The 16,265-nt window shown below is 40.3% G+C and overlaps 1 protein-coding gene across 1 annotated transcript in view; it reads right to left on the bottom strand.

Moving 5' to 3' along the window:
* AMOT (angiomotin) overlaps window positions 1-16,265 on the bottom strand; it is a 107,974-nt gene that overhangs the window by 22,940 nt on the left and 68,769 nt on the right. Inside the window, exons 7-8 of the mRNA XM_049767556.1 lie at window positions 4,668-4,817; window positions 3,605-3,795 (exon numbers count right to left, since the gene is read on the bottom strand). Of these exons, the coding sequence (XP_049623513.1) occupies window positions 3,605-3,795; window positions 4,668-4,817 (341 nt within the window). The remainder of the gene's footprint in view (window positions 1-3,604; window positions 3,796-4,667; window positions 4,818-16,265) is intronic.

The raw sequence follows: 16,265 nt of genomic DNA, 5'->3' as shown, positions 1-16,265 counted from the left end.
TAGAGGACCAATACATTGGAATGAGCCACGCTTAATAAGCGGTTAATAATAAAATAATCCCAGCAACAGTTAATGAAGACATGAACCAGTGAAGTAGCAAGGAAAATAAATCTAGGATATAAAATGCAAAACTGCTAAGACTTCTATATTCTTTAAAGATGGATGCTCGGGTGGGGCAAAATGCAAGTGGAAACAAAGAAAAAGGGGACTCCATTAAACCGAGCTGCTTTCAACTTCAAAGGAAAGAAACAATGTCTAGGTTACCAACTAACTACCCTTGGAATGGGAGAAACTATTTGTGAAATCCATCAAACAGGAACAGACAAGGCACAAACAGAACTTCACAACAAAAAAAATTACATTCTAGCCAAAAATGGGGAGAAGAAATGAATATCTCCTCAAAGAAGAAATATAGACAGGGGGTCAGGAGCCCTGGTGTGGAACAGACAGTGGTTTCATCCCCCAGGGTCCCACATGGTCCCCCAAGCCAGGAGCGATTTCTGAGCTCATAGCCAGGAGTAACCCCTTCGTATCACTGGATGTGGCCCCAAAACAAACAAACGAAAAATACAGATAGACCAAAGGCACACACACATATGCTCCAATCACTAATCATCATGGAGAAGCAAAACAAAACAATGAGACATCTCATGCCAGAGACTGGTACTGTACACATTAAAAAATTAAAAAAAAAATAAGAACAACCAATGCTGGGATCAATGGATGCAGAGAGAGAGGGACTCACTCGTTGGTGGGAAGGCTGCCTAGTCCAAATTTCTGGGAAACTATATGGATATTATTCAAAAAATTAAAATTAAACTTTCATATGCTCCAACAGTAGTATCACTCATAGGAGTACAAAATATAGACAAAACGCAAAATTAAAAAATATGCAAAAATGCCCTCTGCACTCCTATGTTCACTGCAGCACTATTTACATTAGCCAGAATCTGGAAACAACAACCCAGGAGCCTGACAAGAGATCACTGGCTAAATCATTGGTACACAATGGAATGCTATGCAGCTGTTTGGAAAAATGAAGTTTGTGTATCAGGCGTGGACATGGAGATTATCAAACTGCGTGAAATCAACCAGAGGGAGAAGGATAAGACAAAAAATAATGTCATTCACTTGTGGGATATGGAAAAATAAAAGTCAATATGGTAATAATATCCAGAGTTATTAGAAATCAGGAGGACCAGCCAGTGATAGGAAGCTTGCCACAGAGTCATGAGTCTACTTAGAGTAGAATTGTCTACTATGACAACGATGGTTGGAACTGGTCACTCTAGATAAGAACTGGATGTTGAAAGGGGATAAAGTGACATGCATGGCACCCAATCATTAATAATAGTGCATACTACAGTGTCAAAAAAGAGAGAAAATGAGGTAAAATGTCTGTTCCAGAGGCAGGAGAGATAGCACAACAGTAGGGTAGGGTGTTTGGGTAGTGGTTCAAATCCCGGCATCCCATATGGTACCCCGAGCCTGCCAGGGGTGATTTCTAAGTGCACAGTCAGGATTAACACCTGAGCACTGCAGGGTCTGACCCCCAAAAAAACAAAAACAAACAAACAAATAAACAAATAAATCTGCCCCAGAGGCAGGTGGCGGAGGGGAGGGAAATGGGGACATTGGTGGTGGAAAATGTGCACTGTATAGCAAACCAATGTGTCTAAAAGTGTGGGAAAAGAAGAGAGAAAAAGAGCGAAGGAAAATATTTGCCCCAGAGACAGGTAGGGAAGAGGGCATCGGGGAGTGTGAGAGAAAAACTGGGGACATTGGTGGTGGGAAATGCACAGTAGTGGAATGTGCAGTGTACATTGTATGACTGTAACTCAATCATGCTTTATCTGTGGGGAAAGAAAACTGTATTATGAACAATCCTGTAACCATGGCGTTTAAATAAAAAAAAAAAGAAAGAAAGAAAAAATATTATTTGGAAAAAATAATACTGTAAGACAATGTATTACAAATAGACAATATCCTCTTAAAGTAATTATAGCACTTAGAATTATTATCAGTAATTATTTAATAAATGAATTTGTTATTGTGAAAAAAGAGAAAGAAATGAAATGTCATTTCATGCACTCAACAAAATATTACAGTTTTTTCGCCATCAAACATAGTCTCCATGTTAGAAGCTGGTCAGATCCTTAGACTCACTCTTTCCTTGAAGATGTAAACTAAGCCAAGAAAGATCATGGATACGCTGGCCCACATGGCATAAAGCGGGCCAATTTGGGAGAATGTGGGCCAAGGCCCTGCCCTACCGAAGCCTACTGCTGCCTCCTCCACCATCTGGAATCACCATTTTCCGATGGCCCTGTTTTATATTCCCTCTATGAGTCCACTTGGGGGACCCCATTCTGACCAAACTTCAGAGAAACCGGTCTTTGGGCTGATCGCACCTTTTATGAGTGAGTGCAGACACCCTTCTCCCATATATTTTTTTCTAATAGAAAATTTTCATTTAAGCACCATGATTACAAGCATGATTGTAGTTGAATTTCAGTCATAAACAGAGCACCCCTTCGCCAGTGCAACATTCCTACCAACAATGCCCCCCCTTCCACTCCAATCTTGGAAGTTAAGCAGGGTCGGGCCTGGTTAGTACTTGGATGGGAGACCTTCTCCCATATCTTCCTTCTTACAGGAGGCCTGACAGCTGAGTTTATTTCCCTCAAAAGTCACAATATCGGAAATAGTGCTTTGAATTTCTGTACAACTTTATTTGTTTGATGCTCTTGTCTCTATATAAACACAGCAATTTAACTGAATGGACAGCTAGTAAGAGCTTATTACTAAAACCTACTGCCATTGTTATTAATCACTTCAATAATACAGCTTGCTACTGTACTTTTTATCTTATTTTTTTCTTTTCCTTTTTACTTTTTTCCCCAATAACTATTCTTTCAGTATCTGGAAACAAATGTATTATGATCAACTTCAACTCTCTGGCACATTTTCTTTAAAGAAAGTAAAAAAAAAGCTCTTCAAAAGAACTTTCTAGATGGAAATCTGTCTGATGTCTGAATACAGTACCTAAGTCCCTACCTAAGATACCCAGCACCAGACCATACCAGCAGAGAAGCATCTGTATCTCCAACAAGCTCTATATCTATCAATTGAACTTTTTTGCCTCTTTCTCCAAGCGATGATTCGAAATAGTGAGCAATTGGCAGCAGCCACTACACGTGACGATTAATTTCAAATTGGCATTTTTTCCTGAGTCTTTCACTCCGAATCTGCGGCTAAGCAGAAAAACCTACAGGATAGCCGAAGAACCTACATACGATAAAAGAGGTGTACAGATATGTTCGTTTAATCCTATTTGTACCTGCTCTGGTCCTTGGGGAAAACTGGTCTAGAGTTGTCATGATGCTCACAATGTTTTTTGTTTGTTTGTTTCTGTCATTATGGTCATAGTAACTTCAAATTCCCAGAGCCCTCTTTTCCCACAGCAGAGAAATAATACACTGAAGCATCAACCAGGGTGGGGGCAAGAAATAAGCACACACTGTACAATCTAGTTCTCAATCACTTTTCTGTATGCCACTGCACATCAAGGTCCTTCAGAGATTCAAGCAGCCCAACTACTTACCTCTGAGCAGCCACAGTTGCAGCAGCATCCAATGCAAAATGCCTCATCACATTCTCCTCCAAATATTTCTGTTCCCACTTAGTCATATCAGCTTCCAGGGCCAGGATCCGCTCCTCCTTCTCACGCAGGAGCTCCATTAGGGCAGCCGCGTTGTACTCAGAAACGTTAGTGGGTTGAGTATTGCCCTGGCGCTGTTGGAGGAGAGAGGTACCAGAAAGCCTCGGGTTACAAGCAGATGGTCCCAGAGTCTCACTTGAACAATTCCTCTCCTCAAGAGAGGATGAGTACCAGTTTATTTCAGTTAAATTCTGATTCAGAAGCAATAGGGCTCCTGGTTTCTCTCAAATTGCTAAGACTTGCTGGCTGAGGCTTGAATGAGGCCCCATGGAGCAGTAAAAGAGCTAGGTGGATCAATGGTCAGGACTTGCACACCACCCAGCCTGCTTTCTAGCATGGCCCATGATAAAAATGGGATGAAAAATCTAGTATTTGCTTCCTCTCTTGCCGCAAACTTGGCACACAGCCTTAACTAAAGCATCTCTTCTGGGTTTTGGTTTTCTCTCATTCTCAGATGAAGAGAGGTATGGCCAGATTACTGTAAAAAGTATTCATTTCCAATTCTAAAAGGTCCAGAAACCTAGGAATAGCATCTTCACTTTTTATCTATATTTATAAGGTCTTTTTATTCTGGGATTTAGATAAATATATAGATAATATATATCTATATAAATAAATGTAGATAGGTAAATAAATATAAATATTTATATTAAAATTATAGTATATAATTATATAATATGCTATATATTATATAATTGATATTATATTAAAATGTATTTTTATACTGGGATTTAGATAAAAATCAAGGCTAAAAGTTATAACAAGCATGACATATTTTTCTGAAATAGGAATCTAAGAAAACAGGTTTCAAATTGATTATTGGGAAGCACTCTGCTACCAGCTCAGGTGAGTAAAAATCCAATGGTAAACAAGAGCATGGTATTTTCCTCATGTCAAGTACTAACAAAACAATTAGGAACGATCTCATTTCATCCCATTTCCATACCTGCTGGATTCTGAGAGATTCCAGTTCCCTCTCCAGTCTGGTCCGGAGACGGTGCTCTAGGTGTTCACGTTTTTCACATGCTGTTTGCAGCTGAACCAGTGCTTGTTGCATCTTTTCAACCTTATCTACATACACTTGCTTCTTTTTTAGCTGAAAATCCATGTGGAGAAAGTCGGAACAAAGAAGGAAATTGATTAAAATGCTCATTTATGCAGTTCTCAATCCATTCAGAGTGTTCACATCAGGGTCCCCAACAACGGTGAGAAAGTCCTTTGTGATTGGTAGAAGGTTACCAAGTATCATCATTGACATGCTTATTAGGGATAGAAATTTGGAGTCCCCTCTTCCTGATACCCATCTCTGTTTACCTGAGGCCAATTTCCACCATCATACTAATTTTAGATGACAAGTATTTTTAGATAAAATGATTCCATTAATGGATGTCTTGATCTCTACTCTTCACATCCAGACAGTATATTCCAGGGGAAGAGGGATCTGAATGTGGTGATTACAATGCAAAAACACTAAATAATAAATAACAGATAGGGCTAGAGAGATAGCTCAAACAACTGGGGTACGTGCGTAGCATGCGGGAAGCCCAGAATCAATTCCCCAGAATCAATACTTGAGCTCTAGTAGCAAACCCCAAGCCCCCCCAAAACAAGTAACAACCCTCAGCACCACAGGGGACTCTCTTTGGTGGATTACTTTAATATGGTATGAAAAGAAGGCCATTCCTCTTGTTAGGTTCCTGCAAACAACCCAGTCATAGGACCAAGAGACCACTTGGCAATGCAAGTCACAAAGCGGGGTTTATTATTAAGCCAGCATGCTGGGGTCCAACCACTTCTGACCAGCAGGATGTAGGTTAGGACCCGAGCTTGGGGTTTGTAGAGTTTTTACAGTCTCTGGCACTGAACACATTGTTCTGTCAACTTCAGGATACAGATAGCAAAGGATACACATGTCGCATAAAACACTTAGCATAATTCAAATGGATCAAGGCCGCCCTAAACAAAGCACCTAATCAGTATCAGTTTCTGGGCCTCCCTGGTGTCCCTTTTCTTCTGGGAAGATTGGCAGGCTCTATTTTCCCAGGCCAGCCTGACCTCAGGCAATGTAGATGAGCAGTTAAGGCATAGTTAACACACAGCCTAGGCCCTAACCAGTCAGGCAATAGGTCTGTGTCTGTGAATGTGAGGTTGGCATGTGCCCATCTGTCCTTACACTCTCAAAGTGAGAAAATAAGAGTACTTGGTTGCTAAGGTATAATAAGCAGACCAGCAATATAGAGTCTGAAGTCTGTGGTTCAGACAATCATTCAATAATCATTAATACTCCCCTAAAAACTTCGTGTTGCTCAAAATTAAAACTGCTACATACAGGTTCAAAATGACTTATGCCTCATTGACTAACACTTTCCTAATAGTTCTCTATTGAAAGGACACAGGTTAAGAAGATGGGGCATACAATGTAGAAAAAGCCCTCTGCATTCTTATGTTCATCACAGCACTATTTACCGTGGCCAGAATCTGGAAACAACCTGGGAGCCAAGAACAGAAAAGTGGAGAAACACAATGGAATAGTACACAGCTGTTAGGAAAAATGAAGTCATGAAATCTGCTTATACATGGATGGATACAGAGAATCATTTGCTTAGCAAAATGACTCAGAGAGAGAAGTATAGACAGAGAATGATAGGACATAAGATATCATTTGTAGGATATAAAAAGAGGTAGTATGGTCATAATATTCAGTGACAATAGAAACGAGGTCCAGGAGGACCAGTCCATGGTACAAAGAAGCTTGCTACAAATAGTGGAAGAGTGCAATTCGGGCAGAAAAGGGACAACTATGGCAATGATAAATGGAAATGATCAATCTCTCTGGACAAGAATTGGGTGCTGAAAGGAGATAAATGATAGGCATGATATCCGTCAGTAACAATATTGCAAACTATAACATCTAAAAGGGGAAAAAGGAGAGTAATAAGTGAGAGAGGGGAAGAGAGAAAAGAAAAGTATCTTAGTTTTTAGAGGCAGGCAGGGGATAGGGTAGGAGGGTAAATGGGAATCTTGATCGGGGGACTTGTGCACTGGTGAAGGGTGTTGGATATTGTATGACAGAAACTCAATCATGAACAACTTTATATCTGTGAAAGAAACCAACTGTATTATAAACAATCTTGTAACCAGTGTTTAAATAAATAAAAAATAAACAAAAATAAAAGAGTGTGTGGTACATACAGGGAGCCAAAGCAATAGAACTGCAGGTAGAGCACTTGCCTTGCATATGGCTGACACAGGCACTGTTCCTGGCATCCCATATGGTACCCTGAGCCCACCTGGAGTAATCCCTTAGTGCAGAGCCAGGAGTAAGCTTTGAACACCTTCAGACACAGCCCAAATACAAAAAGGAACCAAAAGCATATAGTATACATACATAATGAAATATGACTCCACTCTAAGAATAAATCCAGGGGCCAGAGCTATATAGTACTGTAGGTATAGTTTTTGCCTTGTTCATAGCTGATCGAGTTTCATTCCTGGCACTCCATATGGTCTCCAAAGCAAGCTAGGAGTGATTGCTGTGTATAGAGCCAGAAATAAACCTTGATCTATCATATGAACATATGTGGCCCAAAGAACACTGCCCCAAAAGCAGAAATCAGTTTTTTTTCAATAAAACATTTTATCTAGAGGGCATTAGGGTAAGTGAAATAAATTGGATGAAGAAAGATAAATACCACATGATTTCACTCATAATATGAAGATAAGTAAAAGAAACTATGAAAATAAAACCATACTCTTAGACAGTAAGAACAGAATGGTAGCCACTATGTAGGAAGGGAAAATAGGGTAGGTAAACGAGAATCAACTGCAGGATGATAAGTAAGAACTATGAATTCTGGTACTGAACATGCTCATTTATAAATGGGTACACACCTGAAATCTCTGATGTTATAAACCAATGTTACTTCAATTGAAAAAGAAAAAAAAAAGCACAACATTGTTTGCAATTTTGGCCTATTCTTGAACCTGCTAAAATGAAATGCAGCCTCTACATTTCTATTCTGGAAATTTCTAAGATAATATCTAAAGGCTCAATTAGAACTCAGACTAATCACTTAAACAAGATACTTTCTCATTTCAAGTCTAAAAGCCATTTCAAAAAAGTAAAAACACTTATTTAAGTGATTTTGCATGTAACTTCTTTTTGTGCCTTATAACTTGGAAGTCAAATTTTACCTCTATGACAATGAAAATTGAGTAGAGGGGCCATAGAAAAAAGTACAGCCCTTAGGGGGTGTTTGCCTTGTATCCAGTCTCAGTGGATCTAGGTTTCAATCCCCAAGCACCCCCTATGTCCCCCTGAGTATCATCAGGACTGATTTCTGACTGCAGAGCCAGGAGTAGCCCCTGAGCATTGGTCTTTGTGGCTAAAATAAAATGAAACATAACAAAACAAAACTGAGTAGAACAGAGCATGCCAGTTAAGTAACTGAGAAGAGGAAATGGGGAGATGCTTAAAGGGCTCAAATGGTTGTGCTTTGCAGGCAGGAGCCCTGGGTTCAATCCCTGGTACTACATGGTCTCCTGGACACAATCAGGAAGAGGCACTTCAGCAACATACAGACAGTGTCCCCCAAACTAAAACAAATACATACAAAATAAAAATACCTTTTTAGCTAGAGTTGAAGAGATAGCTCCAAAGGGCTGGAGGACAAACTTTGTATACATGCAGTCAAGCCAATTTGGATCCCAGACACTGAGCATGATCCCTCAAACATGACAAGGAATGATCACAGAATATAGCCAGGAATAAGCCCTCTATATAGCCAGTTGTGACCCCAAAATCAAGTAAGAGAATAAAATTAAATTAATATGTTTTCAAATTTTTATTGTATTTTTTAAACTTTATTTATATATTGACTGATTGATTGGTTTTTGGGTCACACCCAGGAGTGTTCAGGAGTTCCTCCTGGTCTGCACTCAGAAATCACTCCTGGCAGGCTCGGGGGATGATATGGGATGGCCACACGGAAGGTAAACACCCTACAGCTGTACTATCTATGGACCCAAGTTTTCTTTTTTTTTGGGGGGGGGCACACTTGGTGGCGCTTAGGGGTTACTCCTGGCTCTGTGCTCAGAAATTGCTCCTGGCAGGCTAGGGGGACCAAATGGGACACTGGGGATAGAACCATGGTCTGTCTTGGGTCAGCTGCATGTAAGACAAGTGCCCTACCCTTTGCGCCACTGCTCTTGCCCCAGGTAGTACCCTTTATGAAAGTACACCTTCCCAATTTAAAAATCACCCAACTTTCTGTAGGTGGAAGAAAAATCTGTTTTTCTATCAGATTTATGCCATGTTTTTAGAAAGAAAACAAATATACATAAAATGTATTTTTTACATTTCTTTTTATTCTAAGAATTAGTTGCTTCTAGCCTAGTAAACAGGTGGATAAGAATTTCAATCAGGATGCCTATAGGGCATTTTCCTAGGAAATTAAAATAAACAAAAAACTTCTCTTGTGGCCAGAGGGATAGAATGGTGATTTGCACATTTGCCTTTCAAGAGGCTGACCCGGCATTGCAGTGGTCCCTAGAGCCTGCCAGGAGTAATTTCTGAGCACAAAGACAGGAATAACTCCTGAACACCGCTGAGTGAGGTGAGGTCCCCAAACAGGCAAACAAATAAACAAAAACAAAACAAAACTTTCCTTTCCCAGTGTAGGTGCCTATTTATACCAACAATGATCAGCGTAATCAAAACTGTTTTCTTCTGCCATTCTATTTGCTGTCAATAATTGGAGAATGAAAAATATCCCTTATAGCTTCACTTTTTCAGTTCTATATTCCTCCAGTACTATTCCAAGTCCAATTCATTGATTCAAAAAAATCACACAACCAAGAGCCAGAAGAGTTAAAATTAAGCAAAATGGGATACAGGAATTGTATATATGTAAGCATTTTTGGAGATAAAAATATAGTCTTTCTGTTTTCATTTATGTGTACACAAATATAAGAGTCAGAACATACAATATTTGTATTCTCCAAAGGATCATACTTTTTGTGTTTAGTGTTCCAGAAAATTAATGTCCGCCTGTGAAATATTCAAAGCAAGGTAGTGGCTTGGATCTAGAGCCCAATATCCATGGTCCCCTAGAAGAATTCTGCTAAGTCCATTATTTACACTAAATTCCCATGACTAGAGGAATAACACAGTGAAGAAAGTGAATGGTTATAAAAGAATAATCAGAAAGAACAAGAACCATACCAGAACTGTAAGGTGATAAAATTAGATGCCTGATTCCCCTTCAGTAACAATATGGCATACCAGTGTTTAAAGGGGGAAAAAGGGGAAGAGAGAGACTGAGAGAGAAGAAATATGTCTGCCACAGAGAGAAGCAGGGGAATACAACTGGGGATATTGGTGGGTGGGCAGGAAATGCACACTGGTGATGGGTTGGGCGTTGGACATTATAGAAGTGAAACTCAGAATCATGCTCAGCACATGTGGTGAAAATGGGGATTTGAACTTTCAGTTCATGACCATTCACTTTTAATTTTTTAATCATCTGAATCATCCTGAGATATAAGGATAGAGTAGTTCATTTACCCACTGGAGGGTAGTATTCGATAAATTATTTAAGGATAGGGCCCCTCTATCTTCATTCATACGGCTTACTTTTGCTTCAGTGCTCATTAGATGACTCGTCATTACTAATTGTCTAAGAGAAGAAGACAAGTGAATGAAGCACATATTAGCAGTAGAATAAAAATGTATGTATAAGCACATATCCATAAAAATTTACTTTGACAAATGAAAACTATGAACATATGTCATTCTTATTTGCAGATACATTTCTTTTTTTGGTTTTTGGGTCACATCTGGCGGTGCTCAGTAGTTATTCCTTGTTCTGTGCTCAGAAATTGCTCGTGAGTGACTTGGGGGACCATATGGGTGCTGGAATTTGAACCACTGTCTGTCTTGGGTCAGTTGTGTGCAAGGCAAGCACCCTACCACTGTACTATGTCTCCAGCCTGCTGCAGATACATTTTTAAGGAAAAAGATAAAACTGAGAGAAAGTAGAGAAACAAACACTTGAATAGGGCAGATATTCTTGAATTTAAAAAATGATATTTTACTCTTATTTTGCAGTGAATTAAATTATCACCAAGCATTTGACAGATCTCATCCCTCTTGTGACTAAGAAAAATTTGAGCTCTGCAAGTGAATACTAAACTATAGCATCTTAGGGGTTGGAGATAGCACAGTGGTAAGGCATTTGCCTTGCTTGGGGCCAACACAGGATGGACCCTGGTTTGAATGCTTGCATCCCATATGGTCCCCCAGACCTGCCAAGAGCAAAGTGCAGAGCCAGGAATAAGGCAGAGTGCCACCGGGTGTGACCCAAAAACCAAAAACCAAACAAAATAAAACAATACAAAAATAAAATATAGGGGTTGGCGAGGTGACAGTAGAGGTAAGGTGTCTGCCTTGCAAGCACTAGCCAAGGAAGGACCACGGTTCGATCCCTGGCATTCCATATGATCCCCCCAAGCCAGGGCCAATTTCTGAGCACTTAGCCAGGAGTAACCCCTGAGCATTAAATGGGTGTGGCTCCCCCCCCCCCAAAAATAAAATATAGTATCTCTTCTATTCTTCCAACAACTATCAATGTCTTTCCAAAGATTGAGGGCTGGAGGAGAGTTGAGACACATATGGCAGTTCTCAGGGGCTATTCCTGGATTTGTGCTCAGGGATCATACTCTTGAGGAGTTTGTAAAACACCAAAGAAATGGCAAGGAAGGATATGACTGGGAGAAGTTGCATGCAAGGCAAGTACCTTACCCTATGTCCTATCTGTAATCCCCAGATTATTTTGTCTCTACAATTTTAACAAATCACCATTTTAACTTTCATTTTTACTAAATAGTAAGGCCCTGTGATTTACCGTCATTCATAGTTTATTTGTAAAATCATTTTTACATAGTGGGCATAAGTGAAATCACTACTCTGGCTCCAAATGCTACAACATTAAAAACCAATAATCAAACACCATCTATAAACATGTAATAAAGAATGCATAGGGTAAGACATTTTGGAATGAAGATATTCAGGTTATCCACTATATAATGGACAATAAAATCTATCTATACATCATCTCTGATTTATCCTAAAATTGTATGATTTACTAAGATTTTCAGAGACAGAATAATAAATTTGGAAATATTTATGAAGGATTAAAAAGTGCATTTGGTCATAATTTAAAATAAAAAATTAATTAAAAAAGTACATTTGGGGTATAGGAATAGATAGAAAAGAATTAGGTCAATAAAATAATCTGTGTAATGACATACATTTGTAGAGACCTACAGAATGTCACACTAAGAATAAACCAGTATATAAATTGTGACCTCTGGAACGACTATGATGTATGTATCAGTGCAGACTCTCAACTTTAAGAAATATATGCCTGGGCCAGAGAGATAGCATAGTACTGAGGCATTTGCCTTGCATGCAGATGACCCAGGACAGACCAGGGTTCAATCCAAAGCATCCCTTACAGTTCCCCCAGTGTGCCAGGAATGATTTCTGAGTCCACAGTTAGGAGCAACCCCTGAGCACCATCTGGGTGTGATCCAAAACCCCCAAAACAAACAAACAAACAAAAAACAAAAGTAAGAACCTGAGATCAATCCTTGGCAACAAACACAGAAATACAGACATGAACAACCAAAAATAAATCCCACTGCAACATTTAGAACTTCTTTAAACTGTTTTAGCTTTAAACTGTTTAGCTGGGACTACTAGGTACTCTGGCACCACTGGTCCGGAACCCCAGCACCAGCATGGCCCCCAAAAGTGGCAACTTGCGATTTTGGGCACACCTGGGCCCGGGATGCAGCAGTACCCCCCAAGGCCGAGGAGGCCCTGAGCTGTAGAAAAAGAGCCACAGGAAGCAATTGAGTATGCGATCGATGAAGTAGAAAATGAAACAGACTTGAAGAAGCCAGGGAGGAGATTTTGAAAGTAGAAGAGAAACAGAATGGACTCCGCCATATTTTCAAAATCGATCACACAGCTCCCCAGTTTTAGGGTCCCCACAGTTGTCAACCATCCACAAGTGTCTGTACTGCTTGGGGAGGAGGATGAAGAAGCGTTGGCATTATTCGCCAAGAGCTGAAGGGACAGTGTGAAGATATTAAATCAGGTTGCAGGATAGATTTTTATTCTGAGGTCACTGTGGTTGGGTTTTCGTTTGGGGGCCACACCCAGGGAGGCTCAAGGGTTCCTCCTGGCTCTGCGCTCATTGAAAAGGAGAACTGGAAAAAAAAAAAGAAAAGGAGGTCTGGAGACATAGCTCAGCTGTAGGACACCGGGGGCATCGAACCGAAGTTCGTGCACATACAAGACGGATGCCTTACCGATGAGCTATGTCTCCAGACCCTGTCCGGCCTGGTCTTGGAGAGCTTAAATGCCTCCTTCAGTTCCTGTTAGTTGTGCGTTTCAAAAAAATATTTTGTTGGCTTTCTATTTATTTATTTAGGGTTGGGAGGGGCACACCTGTTTATGCTCCGGGGTCCCTCCTTTCTCTGCACTCATTGAAAAGAGTAGGATGAAAAAAAAAAGAAAAGAAAAGAGTAGGATGCCCTCTAGGATCGAACCGGGGTCCGTGGGCATGCCAGGCGAACGTCCTACCGTTGTGCCATGCGTCCAGTCCGTCTGCCAACGGCTCTCCTAAGACTTTCATCTCTAGCGGCAATGGCGACTAATCCATCCCTCGGCTTCCGTTGGTCTGGGTCCCCTGAGCCTGCCAGGAGCTAGGAGGGACCTGTGAGCGTCACCGGGATATTTTATAGCCCCCCCTAAAATCTGAGACTAACATTGCAGCCCATAGTGGCGGTCACTGGCCCCCAGACCTTGCTGATTGGTTGTGGCCCATCCAAGTGTCCCTTCCCATTCCCACCCCCCAGACCAACCAAAGCCGATGGATTCGTCGCCGTCGCCCCTAGAGATAAAGGTATTAGGAGAGCCGTTGACAGACCGAGTGGACTGATGGCACAAGGGTAGGGCATCCGCCTGGCATGCCCATGAGCCCAGTTCGATGCTCGGACGGCGTCCTACTCTTTTCAATGAGTACAGAGACAGGAGGGACCCCGGAGCATAAGTGGGTGTGCCCCCCAAACCAAAAAAAAAAAAAAGAAGACAAAAAAATTTTTTTGTACTGCGCAACTCAAAGGAATTGAAGGAGGCATATAAGTTCTCCAGAAGCATGCCAGACAGGGATATCTGAGAGATAGCTCATTAGTAGAGTGGGTGCCTAGCACGTGGAAGTACGTAGGTTCGATTCCCGGCTGGTGGCCTATAGATGTTCTCTCTCTCCGATCCCTCTTTTCAAGAAGTGCACAGCCAAGAGGAACTCCTGAGCAACAAAGGGTGCTGGCCGCAAAGCATGCATAAATAAATAAATAAATAAATAAATAAATAAATAAATAAATAAATAAATAAATAAATAAATGAAAAAAGAATTATTGAAAACAACAAATAAAATGAATTCAAGTTGGCTAATGAAACTAATCAGGAAGATCATGACACGACCAATAGCAGGGGTCTGAAACTCAATTTACCTGGGGGCCGCAGGAGGCAAAGTCGGGGTGAGGCAGGTCCGCATAAGCAATTTCCCTTACCAAATATTCGCAATAAAAATCGCATTAGTAAGAAAAAAAATCGCAAAAAGTTGCATTAAACATTTGCATACCCCGAAGGGAACTGCTCGGAATATGCGAATGTTTAATGCGATTTTTTTCTTTAATGAAGAAAAGATAACAAGAAAGATTGGAAAGTATTGATGAAGAAGATGAAGATGAAAGTGAAAAAGATGAAGATGATGAGGCGGGGGAGGAAATAGAGGATGATGAAGAGGACAAAGAACAGACACACTAATTCCTTCTCATTTCCTTCAATCTCCTGGAGCTAGGTGCAGTCTCCACCCCCTTCCATCCCTCTTGTGCTCCCTGTTTTTGAGGTATCTTTGCTTCTTTAACACCATGATTCTCACCTTCATTTGGGGAAATACCTAGAACAGAATTGAATGGAGGGAAAAGATCTCTACCACTTTTTGTTCCCAATTTCTTTTTTATAAATAATTTTCATTGTGACCAACATGAATTACAAGTCTTTCAAAGTAATATTTAAGGTAAAAAGTGACATTGAATCAGGGGCATTCCCACCACCAATGTTGTCCTCCCTCCACCCCTGTTCCCAGCATGCATCCCATATCTCCTTCCTTTGGCCTCAGAGTACTAGTGTAAGTGGTCCCCTCACTGTATAGCTTGTTAAAGATAGGGCATCGATTCTGTTGTCGTTGGCTTTGGATTTGCTGTTTAAGTCTGATCGTTCTTTATTTCTATTCAATGAACATATGACTGTTTTATCCTCATACCATCCATTTTTTTCCACTCAATTTATGAGGCAGAATAGGATGATTCAAAGTTATGTGGTATTCAAGTTATGTGTTATGGTTATGTGGTTCTGTTTGAAAAAATGAAAAAGAAAAAAGAAAAAAACAAACAAAACACTGGGAGGAGTCGATCTAGAAGTTATAAATATCAATTTAAAAGAAGGGAAAAAATAAAGGGAAAAAGAAACCCCCAAAAAGCCAAAACAAAAAAAGAAACAAAAATCAAGGAAAAAAATCAAGACCAGCAACTACAAAAAAAGCACTGCAGCAACAAAGAACAACCAAACAAAACCACCAGGAGAACAAAAAGAAAAAGCAAAAGGAAGGAGGGCTGATATGATGTTTTGTACTTTTTTTTTCTTCTTTGCATAGGCAAACTATTAGGGAAATTAGAAGAGGAATTCCCTTGGCGTAAGAAATTCAGGGTTTCTTCACCCTTGAAGCATACTGCCATGGAAAAAAATACTTTTATCCCTTCTTATCTCTGCAAAAACTATGGAATCAACACCACCATGGTCTGTGGGAAAGAAGAAAACCCTTCTGCTTGCTTGACTGTGCTGGCCAGGGTTAGGGTTATTTAATTCTAGCTTTTTCCCTCCTTTCTCTGTATATTGGGCTCAGAGACCACACTGTGGCTCTATGTTAATATAGACACTTAGCATTTTTCAACATGTATCATCTGTCTACATTCTCTTGTTTAAATGAAGAAAAATAAATTTTAAAAAAATTAAAGGAGGGAAAAATAATAAAAGGAGGCTATAGAACGGTAGCAAAAGTGGGTTTGAAAAGTTTGGGTGGACCTTATACTTGCCAAACATATATTTTTGATACTATTCATTATAATAGGTATGAAGAGATACCATTGTGGTTAATATTAATATTAATATTGGGGCCGGCGAGGTGGCGCTAGAGGTATGGTGTCTGCCTTGCAAGTGCTAGCATAGGACGGACCAGGGTTCAATTCCCCCCCAGCATCCCATATGGTCCCCCCAAGCCAGGAGCGATTTCTGAGCACAAAGCTAGGAGTAACCCCTCAGCATCAAATGGATATGGCCCAAAAACCAAAAAAAAAATGTATATTCAGAGTCTCTGCCCTTATTTTTAATTTTTATTGTGACTAAAGTCACAAA

This window comes from Suncus etruscus, chromosome X (assembly GCF_024139225.1).
Source record: "Suncus etruscus isolate mSunEtr1 chromosome X, mSunEtr1.pri.cur, whole genome shotgun sequence".
NCBI lineage: Eukaryota > Metazoa > Chordata > Mammalia > Eulipotyphla > Soricidae > Suncus > Suncus etruscus.
This window is presented reverse-complemented; position numbering and strand designations above follow the sequence as displayed.